Source organism: Entelurus aequoreus, linkage group LG16 (assembly GCF_033978785.1).
Source record: "Entelurus aequoreus isolate RoL-2023_Sb linkage group LG16, RoL_Eaeq_v1.1, whole genome shotgun sequence".
NCBI classification, from domain to species: domain Eukaryota; kingdom Metazoa; phylum Chordata; class Actinopteri; order Syngnathiformes; family Syngnathidae; genus Entelurus; species Entelurus aequoreus.
Window position 1 is genome coordinate 13,562,392 of NC_084746.1, and position 17,722 is coordinate 13,580,113.

At 38.3% G+C, this 17,722-nt stretch overlaps 1 protein-coding gene across 2 annotated transcripts in view; it reads left to right on the top strand.

Moving 5' to 3' along the window:
* LOC133630611 (E3 ubiquitin-protein ligase MARCHF2-like) overlaps positions 1-17,722 on the top strand; it is a 30,477-nt gene that overhangs the window by 7,323 nt on the left and 5,432 nt on the right. For both annotated transcript variants that reach the window (XR_009821302.1, XM_062022199.1), the window contains exons 2-5: positions 7,586-7,848; positions 7,916-8,111; positions 11,973-12,182; positions 17,710-17,722. The exon at positions 17,710-17,722 is cut by the window's right edge. Coding sequence is in view for 1 of the 2 variants with exons in the window: in XM_062022199.1 (XP_061878183.1) it covers positions 7,664-7,848; positions 7,916-8,111; positions 11,973-12,182; positions 17,710-17,722 (604 nt within the window). In the remaining variant the exon portion in view is untranslated. The remainder of the gene's footprint in view (positions 1-7,585; positions 7,849-7,915; positions 8,112-11,972; positions 12,183-17,709) is intronic.

A 17,722-nucleotide genomic window follows, 5' to 3' on the forward strand; every position in this document is an offset into this window, starting at 1 on the left:
TATATCTCCCTTTAACTTTTGTTTTTCTTTCCTTGTAAACAAAACAAAATCACACTGTATATGTGTTGTCTGTCTAATTATAAATAATGCAGACGAGGCGTGTTGGCTGAGTTCTTGACGTTTACTTTCACGGGTGATGACATGCAACACTTTTCAGGGCTACCGCGCATGCTCGTCACTCCCGTTGCATGTTGGGTAGTGTAGTTGTTATATTCCCTAGCTCATCACATCTCCCCCCCTATAAAGAAATAATGTTAACTCAATAAAGTGTATTTCTTTTTTTAGCTTTAACTTTTCATTTTTAGCATTGTAACCACATTTGCAAACAACTTTTCTCTTCATAGAATTTTCTTTCAATAAAGAAATAAAGTGCAAAAATGTCAAGCATCATAACAAACAGTTATGTCAAATAGCAGCAGAAGTGCACTTTTTGGAGAGCTGTATTATTTTCAGTTTTGTGCCCAAGGGACTGATTTTATTTAACACTATATTATTATTTATACACGTATAGTGATCACAGAGACAGGTTGTTTTCGTGTTACTGAATATATTTGTTTTTATGAAAAATCCCACTTAATATACTTTGGGTAACAACAGTCAATATTTATTTATTTTATTTTTTTAGGGGGGTAACAGTCAATATTTATTTATTTTTTAGATTAAATTGTTTTCTAATATAATAAAAGTGAGCTTTTGTTAAACCAAATATTGTGTGTTTTTTTCCATATACAACAACCTATCTGGACTCGATAAGGAATCGGTTCGATAAGAGGATTCGATAATAGACTCGAACTCGATAATTTCTTATCAAACATCATCCCTAGCCAACCCTCCCGTTTTTAGTGGGAGAATCCCGGTATTCAACGCCTCTCCCGACAACCTCCCGGCAGAGATTTTCTCCCGACAAACTCCCGGTATTCAGCGGAGCTGGAGGCCACGCCCCCTCCAGCTCAATGCGGACCTGAGACTGAGTGGGGACAGCCTGTTCTCACGTCCGCTTTCCCACAATATAAACAGCTTGCCTGCCCAAAGAACGGAGAAGTTAAACAGGACAATACTGCCATCTAATGGATAGCCACCGGAACACTGAAATTCAAGTTTTTTTTTTTTCTTTCTATGTAAATAAAATAAATAAATATATATATATATATATATATAGCTAGTATTCACTGAAAGTCAAGTATTTCATACATATATATATATATATATATATATATATATATATATATATATATATATATATATGAAATACTCGAAATAACCACGCCACCCACTACCACCCACCTCCCGATATTGGAGGTCTCAAGGTTGGCAAGTATGCCACTACTGGACATTGAACCACCTCAACAGTGTACAAAACGGGCTATTTTATGGCCCATTCAAAAATCAATTAAAACATACTGTCAAAATTAAAATTGCAAAAAACATCTTAGAAGTGAAAAACTAAAATATTTCAACTCACAATTAGTAAGACCTATTCAGCGCCGTAAAAGCCAGTGGTACCCCTCGTCGTCGGCTTATTCGAGTGGAAATGGCAAGCATTTCATTGCCAGAACAGCTGAGCTAGCTTCTGGGGTTGGCCGACATCGTCTCACAAGATGTAGTTTCTCTTTAAATATCCTTCTTGAAAATGGCCTTGTAGATATATATCTGCCACCTAATCAAAGTTTTTTTCTCCTTCTCTGGTATCCCGGTCTGGCTACGGCGCAACACTTCCTGCTTACTGCTGAATTGGAAACTTGTGATTTGATACTCACTTTGGAATGTCAAGTGAGTATCCAGTCTATCAGGAAGATCACAGAGTGTGTTTTAATGGTAGCCTATCTGAACGCAAGTACAATTACTGCGGCGTGCCTCAAGGAAGCTGCTTAGGTCCTTTACTTTTTATTATTTTTACTAATGATTTTCCCTGTGTTACAACAAACACCAATATGGTTATGTATGCAGATGACACAGTACAGTATTGCCTCTACCTTAAATGACCTAGAAAATAACTTAAATCAGGACCTGGAGAGAGTGTCACGCTGGGTAAATGATAGTAAACTTGTTGTGAATATTGACAAAACAAAAGGCATTCTTTTTGGATCCAGTCATATGCTTGTTGATGACCCACAGCTTCCTATTTCAATGTCAGATGTACCTATTTAGCAGGTTAAAAAAGCAAAACTGCTTGGTGTGCTTTTGACAGTCAACTGTCATGGTCCGATCATATTGATGCCTGGTATTTTAATGAAAATGATAAGCGGTTTAGCCATGGTCAGGAAGTGCTCCATCTTCTTGACATCCTCAACAATGGGTCAAGACATACAGTCCTTGGTTTTCTGTCATCTTTATTACTGTCCTATAATATGATCCGCTACGACTAAGTCTGACCTGAACAAACTGCAACTTGAAATGTTCTTTGCGCACTAATATTTCATTTATGCATTCACGCCTGTCCTGGTTGTCTGTTAAACAAAAGATGCATTGTCGTCTCCTTATGTTCTTTAGAACTATCGTGTTAGATCAATCACCAGATTACTTTTACAAACAGTTTTTAAAATCAAATAACCCACATATATACATGACACTAGGAATGCCAGCAATGGCTATTTGGCACTTCCTGCTCCCAGGACCAATCTCCTCAAACATACAGTCATGTATAGATGTATATCATTCTGGAATCGGTTGCCATCTCACATTAATCTCTCACAAAGTAAATTGTCATTCAAGACAGCTTTAAAGATACACCTATTGCAGCTGCCCACATGACGTGAATTTTTAATAGTGGGTTTAACTAGCTTTTTTTTTTATGTTGTACTTTTCCTTTGTATAATGTTTGGTAATGCATGTATTCTTTGTATTTTTATTTTGCATGCTCTTATATGGACCCCAGGAAGACTAGCAGTCGCCTTGACGTCAGGGGAGCTATTCAGTAAACAATAAACAGTCTCGTTAACATCAGGCTACTTGGATAGGCTACTGTCAACAACTTGTGAGCTGATTGGCTATCGCAATTATCTCTCAACTCTGTGTTCTCAAATTCATCCGCTAACGGTCCCAATGAGTATCCAATCACAGGACGCGTAAATGTCACGTTCAACATGAGGCCAGCTAGAAGTCCTTACTGACAACAACTCATGATCTGATTGTCTATCAACTGTATGTCCCCGATCGCTTACAGTGCACTGACATTGTTGATTCTGGTACAGCATGGCAACATAAGCTAGCTGAATTCTGATTGGATACAAACTAAAACTAAAAACAACAGCACTGGAACGAGCATAATATGGCATGAAGAGAATATGAATACTTTTAGATACTTAGGGAAAGTAAATAAAAAAATAATTTTATCTTTAATTATGACCATTATTTCTGGTTATGTTAGGCCGGCAGAGAAGGCCTTGCTGGCCCTGACGGCACACCACTGCCGTTGACGTTCCGCATTCCAGTGCTAATTATACGCACGTATTCTGTATTTGCCCGACGCCGAAACAAATCCATTCAATTTAGCAAAAATCTGCTTGTGTCGGACAGGAAGTCATGCACAAACACAAAATAAATTATCCTGTTTACTTTCAAAATGTTGATTGATTGATTGATTGAAAATGTGTGAATGTGAGTGTGAATGTTGTCTCTGTGTTGGCCCTGTGATGAGGTGGCAACTTGTCCAGGGTGTACCCCGCCTTCCGCCCGAATGCAGCTGAAGTAGGCTCCAGCACCCCCCTGTGACCTCGAAAGGGATAAGCGGTAAAAAATGGATGGATGGATGGACTTTCAACATAAAATACTTTGCTTTCAAGGCGGATTGTATTTTACTCTTTGAAACGTCCTCATGGGCATGAAGTCAACTTGTCAAAGGTTTTCCAGACGTCATTTCACTTTGTTGACACAAATAGATAGATAGATAGATAGTACTTTATTGATTCCTTCAGGAGAGTTCCCTCAGGAAAATTAAAAATGGATGAGGACATGCTAATTCTGGAGGTCCAAATTTAAAGAATAACAAACAGGCATATCAGGCCTCGATTTTTAACTTTTTAAAGTCAAGGTGAGTGTCGCCTTAAAGAGGGGTTTCATATTTTAGGGAACCAAGGCAAGTTAGAAGGGCACCAAGACAAACATTATTTTCTTTCAAGGCAGGGGCTCCAAAGCATGCATGCATATATAAATAACTGTTTTTTATATTCATTATTAATATAAACTTGTCAGCTTTTTGTCATTACATGATGCCTTTATCACTATTTTTACATTTTGATAGAGGGAAGTATTTTTTTTTATTTTTTTTAAAAAGTTATGTACATTTATATGTACACGTAGATGATGTATCGCGACAGATCCATTAAGAATTTGAGAAGAAATGTATCTTATAGAAATTAACTATACAAAATATAACATTAACAAAAGGATGTGTCACATGAATGTTTTTTGAAGTAATACCTTTGTGACATGACAAAAAACACAAATGTAAAAAACTTTGTTTACTTTTTGATATTCAAATAAAACACAAAGCAGTTTGGCTAATGAAGAGGAAGTCTAAATAAACAAGCTTTGTTCTTTTCTTGGTTCAGTACAACAGTTTGGCCAACAAAAATAAAGAGGAGTGACACCTCTCACATCGAATACACAATCTTCACAGCCTGCGTTCAGTTTGATGAGATGACAAAACATTATATCTAGTATTGATGTTATTTGAACACTGATATTGTTTGCAGTTAAATAAAGGACGAGTGAATATCCCTGTAAACAAAGTAAAGACTTTATAAACCAATTGTGACAACGTTCACGACACATCAGCTTCTGCAACGCATCAAATAGTTTTCTCCTTCGCTGGATACTTTTAGTGTGGGGACGAGTGTCTCCGATATTGTCCACACCTGTCTCCATCTAAACACAGCAGTGCGCTCTTAAACGCACAGCGGGAAGCGAGGGAAAATGACGTCAAACCAAGCGCTTGGCTCCGTTTACTCCGAGGGGAAATCTCTGCAGCAAAGTCTGTGTAGTTAGTCATGATTATCAAGCCAAACGACGCTAGTGCGCATGCGCCTGACTTCCTGTTGCCTAAAAAGCATTAATAAATAAAAATGTTTCCAGTAAGTAAAAAATTAGACGGTATTACTAACCGTCTGGAATTTTATCATGAATTATCATTATACCGTTTACTGTTACATCCCCAGTTTATTAACAGGTAAAAAGTCAAGGGCAGTCACAGCATTTTCTTGCCGCAGATGTTGGTACATTTTTTAGGGCTTACGGCAAATGACGAGCCCTGCGTTGTGCCTCGTCCCTTTACACGGCTGGAAATGCAGCCCAGAAGAACAAAATAAAGAAATATGACTAACGCTAGCATAGAAGTTGAAACACAACATTTAGAAGGAGCAGCGACTTTAGTGCCAGACCTTACATTCACTATATGCTGCAGCTCACCAGTAATCCTGCCCTGAATGCGGACTTGCAGGCACTCACAGGAGTCTTTATTAGTCTCGACTTGGAAAATAAACACACCCACTAATTTAATCAGAAAATGCATTTTTAATCAGACTTTTTGTTTGAGTCTCTGCAAAGATTCCACTCTTCTGATATAATATGTACAAAAAAAACTCTGCAGATAGATATTTTGTGTTCTTTTTGTTCCTAAAATAATCATTAAACTTGTTTTATGTGTTGGTATATATTATTTTACACTACTTCAATATTAAACTGCACTTTAATGTATTTTCATTAAATGTAAGATACAGAATTTGAGTTTTAAAAACACCACACTGTAGGTCACCGCTTGTTATTTACCAAATCACTGGTGAGAAGCACTGATGTACACAAGTAATTAAAGAGTACAAAATATAAAGTGTTTAGTGAATGTTCACTTAAAATAAAAGTCTTATAGTATTGACTACACCAATGGTACTTTGTTTACTGCAGAATGTTTGTGGTGACAAGCCAAAAAAAAAAAATTTTAGAGGGAAAAAAGTTGTTCTCTTTACCCCCACAAAATGTACTGAAAAAGAAGCAAAACTGTGGCCCTAAAACCAGGTAATGACTGTGTCCTGTACTGTTGCATCTCTAATGAACACAATTTTTTATATATATATATATATATATCCATCCATCCATTTTCTACCGCTTATTCCCTTTGGGGTTGCGGGGGGCGCTGGAGCCTATCTCAGCTACAATCGGGCGGAAGGCGGGGTACACCCTGGAGAAGTCGCCACTTCATCGCAGGGCCAACACAGATAGACAGACAACATTCACACTCACATTCACACGCTAGGGCCAATTTAGTGTTGCCAATCAACCTATCCCCAGGTGCATGTCTTTGGAGGTGGGAGGAAGCCGGAGGGAACCCACGCAGTCACGGGGAGAACATGCAAACTCCATACAGAAAGATCCCGAGCCCGGGATTGAACCCAAGACTACTCAGGACCTTCGTATTGTGAGGCAGACGCACTAACCCCTCTTCTTCCACCGTGCTGCCCATATATATATATATATATATATATATATATATATATATATATATATATATATATATATATATATATATATATATATATATATATATATATATATATATATATATATATATATATATATATATATATATATATAATCTCTACAGGCCTGTTTCATGAGGGGGTTTCCCTCAATCATCAAGATCTCCTGATGATTGAGGGAAACCCCCTCATGAAACAGGCCTGTAGAGATGAAATAGTCTTGTGATTTTTCCCACATATACATATATAATTTTTTGGATAATCTAATTAAGACATATATATATATATATATATATATATATATATATATATATATATATATATATATATATATAATTGAACAAAATGACAGTTGTCAGCTGTTAGCATAACTTACCTCCATCAAATATGGTGAAAATGTCTGTTACAAGATACTGCAGTAGTAAACAGCAGGGATGGGGTACTTGCTATAATCCTGCACGGGACAATCCGCTTTAGTTTACAGTGCACATTTTTTTTGCCATATCAACCAGCCCTAGTTCTACGTATCGATAATGAATCCTAATCCTCACTCCTCAGTTGAAAAAAGAGGTGGTCTAGGTTGATTTTTTTTTTTAAAAAGACCAACATCTTGGCTTATGGCTACAACCATCTACTATACAGGTGTAAAGCATGATTTATAATCTATCACAAACTTTTACCAACTCAGAGGCGATGCAGCAGCTCAGTATGTCAACAGCTGCACGAGCTTGTTGCCTCCGGATGATCAATGCACCTTGTTACTAAAAAAAATTGGCTCTTGTTACTAAGAAATTGGCGGTTTTTGGATGTTTTATAGTCTTAAACTCTGAATATATGACACCCATAAGCGACATTGTTAGCTGTCCGGTACGAGTGGTATATAACAATTTACAATAGGAAAATAGAATGACATACTTAGTTTTTTTTGTCTCACATAGTAATTGCAAATGATAGGCAAAATTAAAAAAAGTGCAATTCCCTTTTAACACATCTGTAAAAATATTATTTTACGGTCTCCTTAAGTATGATAGATTTCCTGCTTATTAAATGGAGTTTTTTACATGTGTGCATTGTAATCTGTTCATGCCATGATCCTGATGCCTTTTTATCTGCAGGTGGACCGAGAAGAGAACCGGGCCTTGGACCTTCTCGCTCCTTGAGAGGTCATCTTCCTTAACGTCTTCATTTCAGCCATGTCTTCACCAGGGTGCTGCCACCTACCCGGCTCCCTCTGCGATTACTCCGGGAACACTGAGTCGGACTCCGCTAAGGATTCAGAGGAGTCCGATTCCACAGCACAAGCCCAGTTTATTGCCAAGGTTACAGCTAAAGATGGCCGCCCACTCTCCACTATTGTCAAAGCTGTGAGCCTGCAAAGGTACGGGGGTGGAGGAACATTGTGATCAATACATGTGTTTTTGTTAATTGTTTCAATGTGTCTGCAGTGATGTCGGCATGTGCCGGATTTGTCACGAGGGAGGTGGCGGGGAGACGCTGCTGTCTCCATGCGAATGCACTGGAACGCTGGGGAAAGTGCACAAGAGCTGCTTGGAGAAGTGGCTGTCGTCCTCCAACACCAGCTACTGTGAACTCTGTCACACCGAGTTCACCATTGAACGGAGGCCACAACCGCTCACACAGGTCAGAAGGACATATTTTCATTGGTATTGGGAATATTTCACCTTGTTCTAGTAGTCCTATTTAAATAACTACACGAGGGTAGCTTAGTAATAACATCATGTGGCCATTTTTCTAGTTAAGAGAACAATTCCTGCTCAGTGGCTGAGATCGGTAGTTTGTGAGTTCAAACCCTGGCCGAGTCATACCATATAAATAAATAATTGTGTCCATATAAATAATTGTGTTTACCTAATCTATCTACTGATCTGCAATTCCATTTATGTCACTTAGGTTCGAATAAATCACCAAAAAATTGTATTGTATTTTCCGCACCATAAGGCGCACCGGATTATAAGGCGCACCTTCAATGACTGGCATATTTCAAAACTTTGTTCATATATAAGGCGCACCGGATTATAAGGCGCATCTATGCATCCATTAGATGGAGCTGCGCTAAAGGGAATGTCAACAAAACAGTCAGATAGGTCAGTCAAACTTTATTAATAGATTACAAACCAGCGTTCTGACAACTCTGTTCACTCCCAAAATGAATAAACAGCTGATTTACTCGTGTTACGTAAGTCAAACGTTAGCGCTATCACAATATAGTAACACTCCAAATAGTGCAGAGCAATAACAATATATCAATAACTCAACGTTGCTCAAACGTTAATGTCACACAACACAACACACTAAATAAACATGTAAAGTTCACTTTATGAAGTTATTCCTCATCCACGAATCCCTCGAATTCTTCTTCAGTGTCCGAATTAAACAGTTGGGCGGATACGGCATCCAACATGCCCGGTTCCGTCTCGTCGAAGTCGTCATTAATGGAGTCAGTGTCGCTGCTGCTCTATTCCCGTGTTCTACTGCGTGACTGATCGTCTTAAGTTTAAACTCTGCGTCGTAAGCGTGTCTCTTAATAGGAGCCATTTTTGGGGTCTTAACATAAACAAACAAATGGAAATCAAAACGGCACGCCTCGCGCAGTCATATATCCCAGCATGCACCGCGCGCTTCTTCTTCTTCTACGGGGGCGGCTGCTTACCGTAGAAGAAGAACTTCTTCTACGGGGGAAAATGAAGTTGGCGGCTGCTTACCGTAGAAGAAGAAGCGCTTGTTCTTCTACGGGGGGGGAAATAAGTTGGCGGCTCTTTACCGTAGCTGCGAGACCTAAACTTTATGAAAGTGAAGTTTAGGCTTGTTGTGGCTCAATATTGGTCCATATATAAGGCGCACCTGATTATAAGGCGCACTGTCAGCTTTTGAGAAAATTGGAGGTTTTTAGGTGCGCCTTATAGTGCGGAAAATACGGTTTTAGGTGCGCCTTATAGTGCGGAAAATACGGTATTTGTGAATATATTTTTGAGATTTGAATATAAATATGCTTGATTTTGTATTTGTGTTGAATTTGCATATGTGAATCGCTTTTTTGCTTTTGTGTCGATGAGACATTCCTACCACAAACCAGATGCACAAATAAATGTGACCTACACACTCCCCTGAACAACCAGCAGAGGGCACTGCAGCCAGAGCGGTCTGGAGAGTGTGTAGGTCACATTTATTTATGCATCTGGTTTGTGGTAGGAATGTCTCATCGACACAAAAGCAAAAAAAGCGATCCACATATGTAAATTCAATACAAAATCAAGCATATTTATATTCAAATCTCAAAAATATATTTACAAATACATGTTTATTTATACAAATTCTTGATTTATTTGTATGTCACATTTTTATATTTATATATTTTGTATATATTTTCAAATCTCAAAAATATATTTACAAATACGCATTTATTTATACAAATTATTTATTTGTATATCACATTTGTATTTGTATTTGTATATTTATGAATATATGCATATGTATTAATATCATATTGATATATAAAAGTTGATGTGAGACAATTGTACTTCCATAAAGACCTGCCCTTGGCTTTGTTGTAAGGGAACTTTTATTGATCAATAGAATGCATTAAAAAAATATACATCCGGCATGTCTTTCATAATGATTGCAAAATTTTAAAAAAAAAGTGCCTCTTTTTGACCCTCGGGCCATGGGGAGATGTAAGGGGGTCAGTTGCTGTTGAGCCACACGCTCGAAAATAGCGATCAGAAATGCACTAAGAAAAGGGATCCACTATGAGAATATGATATCCAAAGCCATGGCGACTTGTTCTCCCGACAATAAAGACCATTTTATCTTCGAACACCGTGAGACAACATAATCGGAGGGAACGCTTGCTGATACGCATTGCCGCTTTAGAGAGGAGGAGCTTTACTTCCGTGTTTGGATTACAGTTAAGTGTCAGGGTTTCCTATTAAAACCTCTAAAGGCTTAGTGGCCACATGCGTGGACAGCACCTTTTAGCTCTTATTTCCAAAATTGTGTACACTACTGAATTGGGGTCTTATGGCCGCTTATGTGGGCACTTATACTGCCATCTAGTGGTGTCAAAAGAGTATAACATACAATGGAATTTGGAAAAAAAAAAGTGTAAAAATAAGATTCAGCATGTCACTAAACATGAAGTACACGTTTGTGTACTTATGGACTAAGTACATCATATAAAAAGATGATTCTTAGTTTTTATTCTAATTAGGGTCCAATAAGCCCAAATAGCAAACACAAATAAAAAAAGCATGTAAGCAAACAGCTTGGGCCTTAAGAGGTTTGTAACTGAATGTAGCGCACCGCCACACCTTCCACACCTTTGAAATAAAGGTTTTGTCACGTGCGAACAGATTAAAGTAATGCATTGTAGCCCACAAAAGAAGTCACACAATCTGCCGCTATTTTTTACTTGTATTGCCATTCTTAAAACAAACAGCACAATTCCAACAGGTTTTACCTCCCGTGCAAACACTTTCGTCAACACTTCCTCATTCTATGCTGCTTTTTGGCACGAATGGTGTGTGTGGGTTCATGGGAAAAAAATTAACATCTAATCAAAACCACGAAACAATACATTAGCACCAGCAGTTTTTTAAAATGTTTTACGCACACTCTCTCTCTTCATGGCGCACACACGATTAATTGCTATTAAATATTTTAATCGTTTGACAGCACTAATCATATTGCATTAGTTTACCTAATCTATATAGTGATCTGCAATTCCATGTATGTCACTTTGGTTCAAATAAATCACCCAAAAATTGTAATCAATAACTATTAAGTTTCATTCCACCATGACCCCACAGTTTGAAAATAACTGGACTAGTCTAACTAGGGGTGCACATTTTTTTCCTTAAGGCGATACCGATACAGATAACATCCTGCTTCTCAAGATCCATAATGTATTACTATAAAAAAATGTAGATTTGACTGTAGTTTGTGCACACCTGTATTTACTGCTGGCTTAGGGGCAGCTTCTTCGTAGGGCATAAATCATCGCCGTAGCGATGCTGGCGTTTCAGGTGGCGATAAGGTTTGATGGATGTTTTTTTTTCCCCTCCTTGCGAAATGTTTGCAGAACATTTTGGTGCAACTAGCACGCGAAATGTCTTCTGTGAAACAAAGGAGAACTCCCACACGATCGACGCCCTGGTTGTTTACACAGAGCTCAGGGGATGTTTACAACAAGCCGTGTAAAGCACTTAAGAGAAAAGGAGCGCTTGATTTGCTCACCCTAACCCACCTATAGCACAGTGCGGGTAAACTTGCCTCATTTGGAGGGTTTTCTAAAAAACATTTTTATCAGAGCTATTGGATTTGTCCACATGCCTCCATAACTCCTCATCTGTCCGTTATATGATGTGCATCCGTACTACAGTATCTATCTTTAACTATCCAATTCCCTGCTACATATTTACTCTCTCTGTTTATAACAGATGTTTGACAGTAACCAATGACCTTCTCCGTTTTGCTCTCGCTCAGTGGCTGAAGGACCCGGGCCCCCGCAGCGAGAAGAGAACGCTGCTGTGCGACATGGCCTGTTTTCTTCTCATTACGCCCCTGGCAGCCATCTCTGGTTGGCTGTGTCTTAGGGGTGCCCAGGACCACCTGCAGCTCAAGAGCAGACTGGAGGCTGTGGGGCTCATCGCACTTACCATCGCCCTTTTCACCATCTACATCCTCTGGACACTGGTAATAAATGTTCCAGTTTGAATTTAAGTGCTTTGTTTTGCTTGTTAGATTGTAAGTGTGTATGCTTAAACCATTTACAAAATACACTATTTTCCCTTTAAATTAGTTCAATATTGTGCTTTTTTATATACACAGTATGTTCGAAATGTGTGTGTGCATTAGAGATGCGCGGATAGGCAATTATTTCACCCGCAACCGCATCACATTAGTTGTCATCCACCCGCCATCCACCCGAACCAACATTTTATCAAAACCACACCCGCCCGTTGTTATATATCTAATATAGACGATGCAAGGCATTAGTGAGGTTAGAAAGCTTTTGCCTGTTAACCTTCCTCTTGTGTTAGCTTTCTGTTACCATCTCTTATGTTAACGGGTCGGTTTTGACCCATGTCTTAAATCAGCTGTAAAATACACTAAAAACAATTATCTATCATCCAATTTGTTTCTCATCTCTTGGTTACCTTGTTAGGCTTCCTTATCCATGAAAATATTGGTTTTAATATTTTTGGTGTGGGCCATTGGGCTTTTTTTTTTGTCAGTATACCCCTCGATTTCAATTTAAAAATGGTAAAATGAACCTCAAGAGACTCGTATAAATAAATAAAAGGTTGTTGTGTTACCTGACTATTACTGAGGGTATTAGAACACATCTCTTGAATAAATTTGTTTAATTTATTTTTTCATTTTAATAATTTTAACTATAGTAACATCTATGGTGTTACGGGTCAATTTCGACCCATATATATTTACTTCAAGAAAAAGGCTAAAAAGTATTTTTTTCAGCAACAGAACTTTAATACAAACACAAAATGAAAAGCAGAACAAGTCATAACACAAAATATAGATTTGCAAGGTCAAACAAACAACAACCAATTAAGCAAATCAAGTTAAGTTAAGTTAAAGTTAAAGTACCAATGATTGTCACACACACACACTAGGTGTGGCAAAATTACTCTCTGCATTTGACCCATCACTCCTTGGGAGGTGAGGGGAGCAGTGAGCAGCAGTGGTGGCCACGCCCGGGAATCATTTTTGGTGATTTAACCCCCAATTCCAACCTTTGATGCTGTGTCAAGCAGGGAGGTAATGGGTCCCATTTTTATAGTCTTTGGTATGACTCGGCCGGGGTTTGAACTCACAACCTACCGATCTAAAGTACCAATGATTGTCACACACACTAGGTGTGGTGAAATTTGTACTCTGCATTTGACCCATCCCCTTGTTCACCCCCTGGGAGGTGAGGGGAGCAGTGGGCAGCCGCGTTGCCGCGCCCGGGAATCATTTTTGGTGATTTAACCCCCAATTCCAACCCTTGATGCTGAGTGCCAAGCAGGGAAGTAATGGCTCCCATTTTTATAGTCTTTGGTATGACTTCCTCATCAGACTCATCAGATGTGTCTGTGTCTTCTGGATGATACTCCACATTGTCTTCCTCCTCAGAAACCTGTTCATCCGTATCACTATGCTGCTCTGTGTCCTCTCCCTCATTTTCACCCAAAATATTATCCAGAACTTCTCTTACTGTAAATCTTTTTTACATTTTTGCATGTTGCAAATTGGAGATGTGCACTCTGCAAGTCACCAACTCTATACTGAATTGACCTCACATGTCTGGACATGCCTGTCTTTGTTTGTTTTAGTACTGGATGACAAGGTAAAATGAGAATTCCCTAAAGCTCACATGATTGGTAGAGGGAGCTGGCTGTCAGTGTGTTCAGTTTTGGCTCTAATTATTGCTTTATTATCTTATTTTTATAACTAGGTCGAAACCGACCCTAACAAGACCAAGGTCATAATTTCAACCAGAGCATTTTATAATTTAGTGGGGAAAAAAATAAAGTTTTATTTTGTTGAAATAGAGGTTCCTGACAAAGTCAAAAAGCCGTGATGCAAAAAAATTAATTTATGTGGTTCTTTTATGCATTCAAAAACGGGTCGGTGCCGACCCTAACACAAGACGAAGGTTAAAGAAAGGAGACTGATCCAATGCAGCAGAGAAATTCAATGCGTGCCACGCATTAATATCTCTTGGCCACGCATTAGTGGCTAAGAGATATTAATGCGTGATAATATTATTTATCATTATTATAATATTATTGTCATTTCCATTAAGAAAGTGTTGACTATTGTTGCCAATGCCCTCAGATCAGGAGTGCGTTCCTCACACTTTGTGTGCGCAGTTGCAGCAAGCAGAACGATGCTTTTAAGAAGTTAAAAAAATGTTTTAGAAAGACTATATTTTCGTTAGGTAAAAAAAATGTTCTGAATTTATTTCAATAAATATAAACTTGTTAACGTTATAATGCTCAAATAGGGACGAGGGCGGGGTGCACAGTGAACAATTTTGCGACAAAGATGAACCTTTATTGATTGATCTGCAGCCATGACAAAATATCAGACAATCTCCATTGTCAACGACAGGCAGGAAAATAAAGATAAACACATAGCCTATGTTGTAGGCATAGGCTCATACGTTTTTAAGTTGAAATAAAAAAATAAATACATGTGCCTCATAAGCCTTAGGCTGTCAATCACACGCACAAACTTAAATTATGCAATAACATGTATGTCATCCCTATTTAAACAAAAATAAATTAAATAAATAATAATAATAAATTACCTGCAACTTATTGGCCAAGGCAAATAGCTGAAGGGGGGAAATCAAACCCATCAGACTGCACTCAGACTGTTTCAAAGAGTGCTGCTCGTTTTTCGTATGTGGGTAACAACATTTAACTATGTATATATATTTCCGAATTGGTTCAACCGCCACCCGCCCGAATCTATTTAAAATCTATTTTTTTTCGTCTTGTCACCCGCCCGACCCACGGTTTATCCGCGGACTCCGCGGTTGTGTCCGCAAACCGCGCATCTCTAGTGTGCATATATATTAGGGTTGCAACAACTAATCGATTAAAATCGATTATAAAAATAGTTGGCGATTAATTTAGTTATCGATTCGTTGGATCTATGCTATGTGCATGCGCAGAGGCTCCTTTTTTTTATTTTTTTTTTTTTTATAAACCTTTATTTATAAACTGCAACATTTACAAACCGCATCTACAAACACATATATATACATATATTAGGGCTGCAACTAACGACTAATTTGATAATCGATTAATCTGTCGATTATTACTTAGATTAATAATCGGATAAAAGAGACAAACTACATTTCTATCCTTTCCAGTATTTTATTGAAAAAAAAACAGCATACTGGCACCATACTTATTTTGATTATTGTTTCTCAGCTGTTTGTACATGTTGCAGTTTATAAATAAAGGTTTATTATAAAAAAATAAAATTTGCCTTGCGCATAGCATAGATCCAACGAATCGATGACTAAATTAATCGCCAACTATTTTTATAATCAAATTTGATCGATTAATTGTTGCAGCCCTAATATATATATATATATATATATATATATATATATATATATATATATATATATATATATATATCCCTAAGTAGTTTGGGAATCAACTCATTAAACGGACACATTGGAAGTGCCAGGATGTTGTCTCACCGTCTGTTAAACCAACAAAACTAAAGACAAATTTCTGTTTTTGAGTTGATTTATGAAGATATTACAGTTCCTCCATGCAGAGAATCCACAGCGAGACAGAAAGATGGCGCAACCAAACTTTTTTTGAGTTGATTTATCAAGATATTACCGTTCCTCTTCTCACTCCATGCAGAGAATCCACAGCGAGACAGAAAGATGGCGCAACCAACCTTGGTAGTTGATACGGTTTCGTGATTGGCTTTGAGCGTGTGACTCCCATTGATCAGCGACACTTTCTGTTTCCTGTTTTGTTGGGTTCATAATTTCTGTTTCCCGTTTCCATATGAGTTGGGAAATTGTGTTAGATGTAAATATAAACGGAATACAATGATTTGCAAATCCTTTTCAACCCATATTGAATTGAATGCACTACAAAGACAACATATTTGATGTTCAAACTAATAAACTTTTTTTTTTTTTGCAAATAATAATTAACTTAGAATTTCATGGCTGCAACACGTGCCAAAGTAGTTGGGAAAGGGCATGTTCACCACTGTGTTACATGGCCTTTCCTTTTAACAACACTCTGTAAAGGTTTGGGAACTGAGGAGACACATTTTTGAAGCTTCTCAGGTGGAATTCTTTCCCATTCTTGCTTGATGTACAGCTTAAGTTGTTCAACAGTCCGGGGGTCTCCCTTGTGCTATTTTAGGCTTCATAATGCGCCACACATTTTCAATGGGAGACAGGTCTGGACTACAAGCAGGCCAGTCTAGTATCGGCACTCTTTTACTATGAAGCCACGTTGATGTAACACGTGGCTTGGCATTGTCTTGCTGAAATAAGCAGAGGCGTCCATGGTAACGTTGCTTGGATGGCAACATATGTTGCTCCAAAAGCTGTATGTACCTTTCAGCATTAATGGCGCCTTCACAGATGTGTAAGTTACCCATGTCTTGGGCACTAATACACCCCCATACCATCACACATGCTGGCTTTTCAACTTTGCGCCTATAACAATCCGAATGGTTCTTTTCCTCTTTGGTCCGGAGGACACGACGTCCACAGTTTCCAAAAACAATTTGAAATGTGGACTCGTCAGACCACAGAACACGTTTCCACTTTGTATCAGTCCATCTTAAATGAGCTCAGGCCCAGCGAAGCCGACGGCGTTTCTGGGTGTTGTTGATAAACGGTTTTCGCCTTGCATAGGAGATTTTTAACTTGCACTTACAGATGTAACGACCAACTGTAGTTACGGACAGTGGGTTTCTGAAGTGTTCCTGAGCCCATGTGGTGATATCCTTTACACACTGATGTCGCTTGTTGATGCAGTACAGCCTGAGAGATCGAAACTGCTTACGTGCAGTGATTTCTCCAGATTCTCTGAACCCTTTGATGATATTACGGAGCGTAGATGGTGAAATCCCTAAATTCCTTGCAATAGCTGGTTGAGAAAGGTTTTTATTAAAGTGTTCAACAATTTGCTCACGCATTTGTTGACAAAGTGGTGACCCTCGCCCCATCCTTGTTTGTGAATGACTGAGCATTTCATGGAATCTACTTTTATACCCAATCATGGCACCCACCTGTTCCCAATTTGCCTGTTCACCTGTGGGATGTTCCAAATAAGTGTTTGATGAGCATTCCTCAACTTTATCAGTATTTATTGCCACCTTTCCCAACTTCTTTGTCACGTGCTGCTGGCATCAAATTCTAAAGTTAATGATTATTTGCAAAAAAAAAATGTTTATCAGTTTGAACATCAAATATGTTGTCCTTGTAGCATATTCAACTGAAAATGGGATGAAAATGTTTTGCAAATCATTGTATTCCGTTTATATTTACATCTAACACAATTTCCCAACTCATATGGAAACAGGGTTTGTAGATTCAATGTTTTATTGAACACATTTTATATTGATATCGATTGTCTATCGCGATGTATATTGATATATTGATGATATTGTTAGCGTTTTCCACTGACGGCCATCTTTCCCCCTTTTCCCCCCCCAGGTGTCCTTTCGGT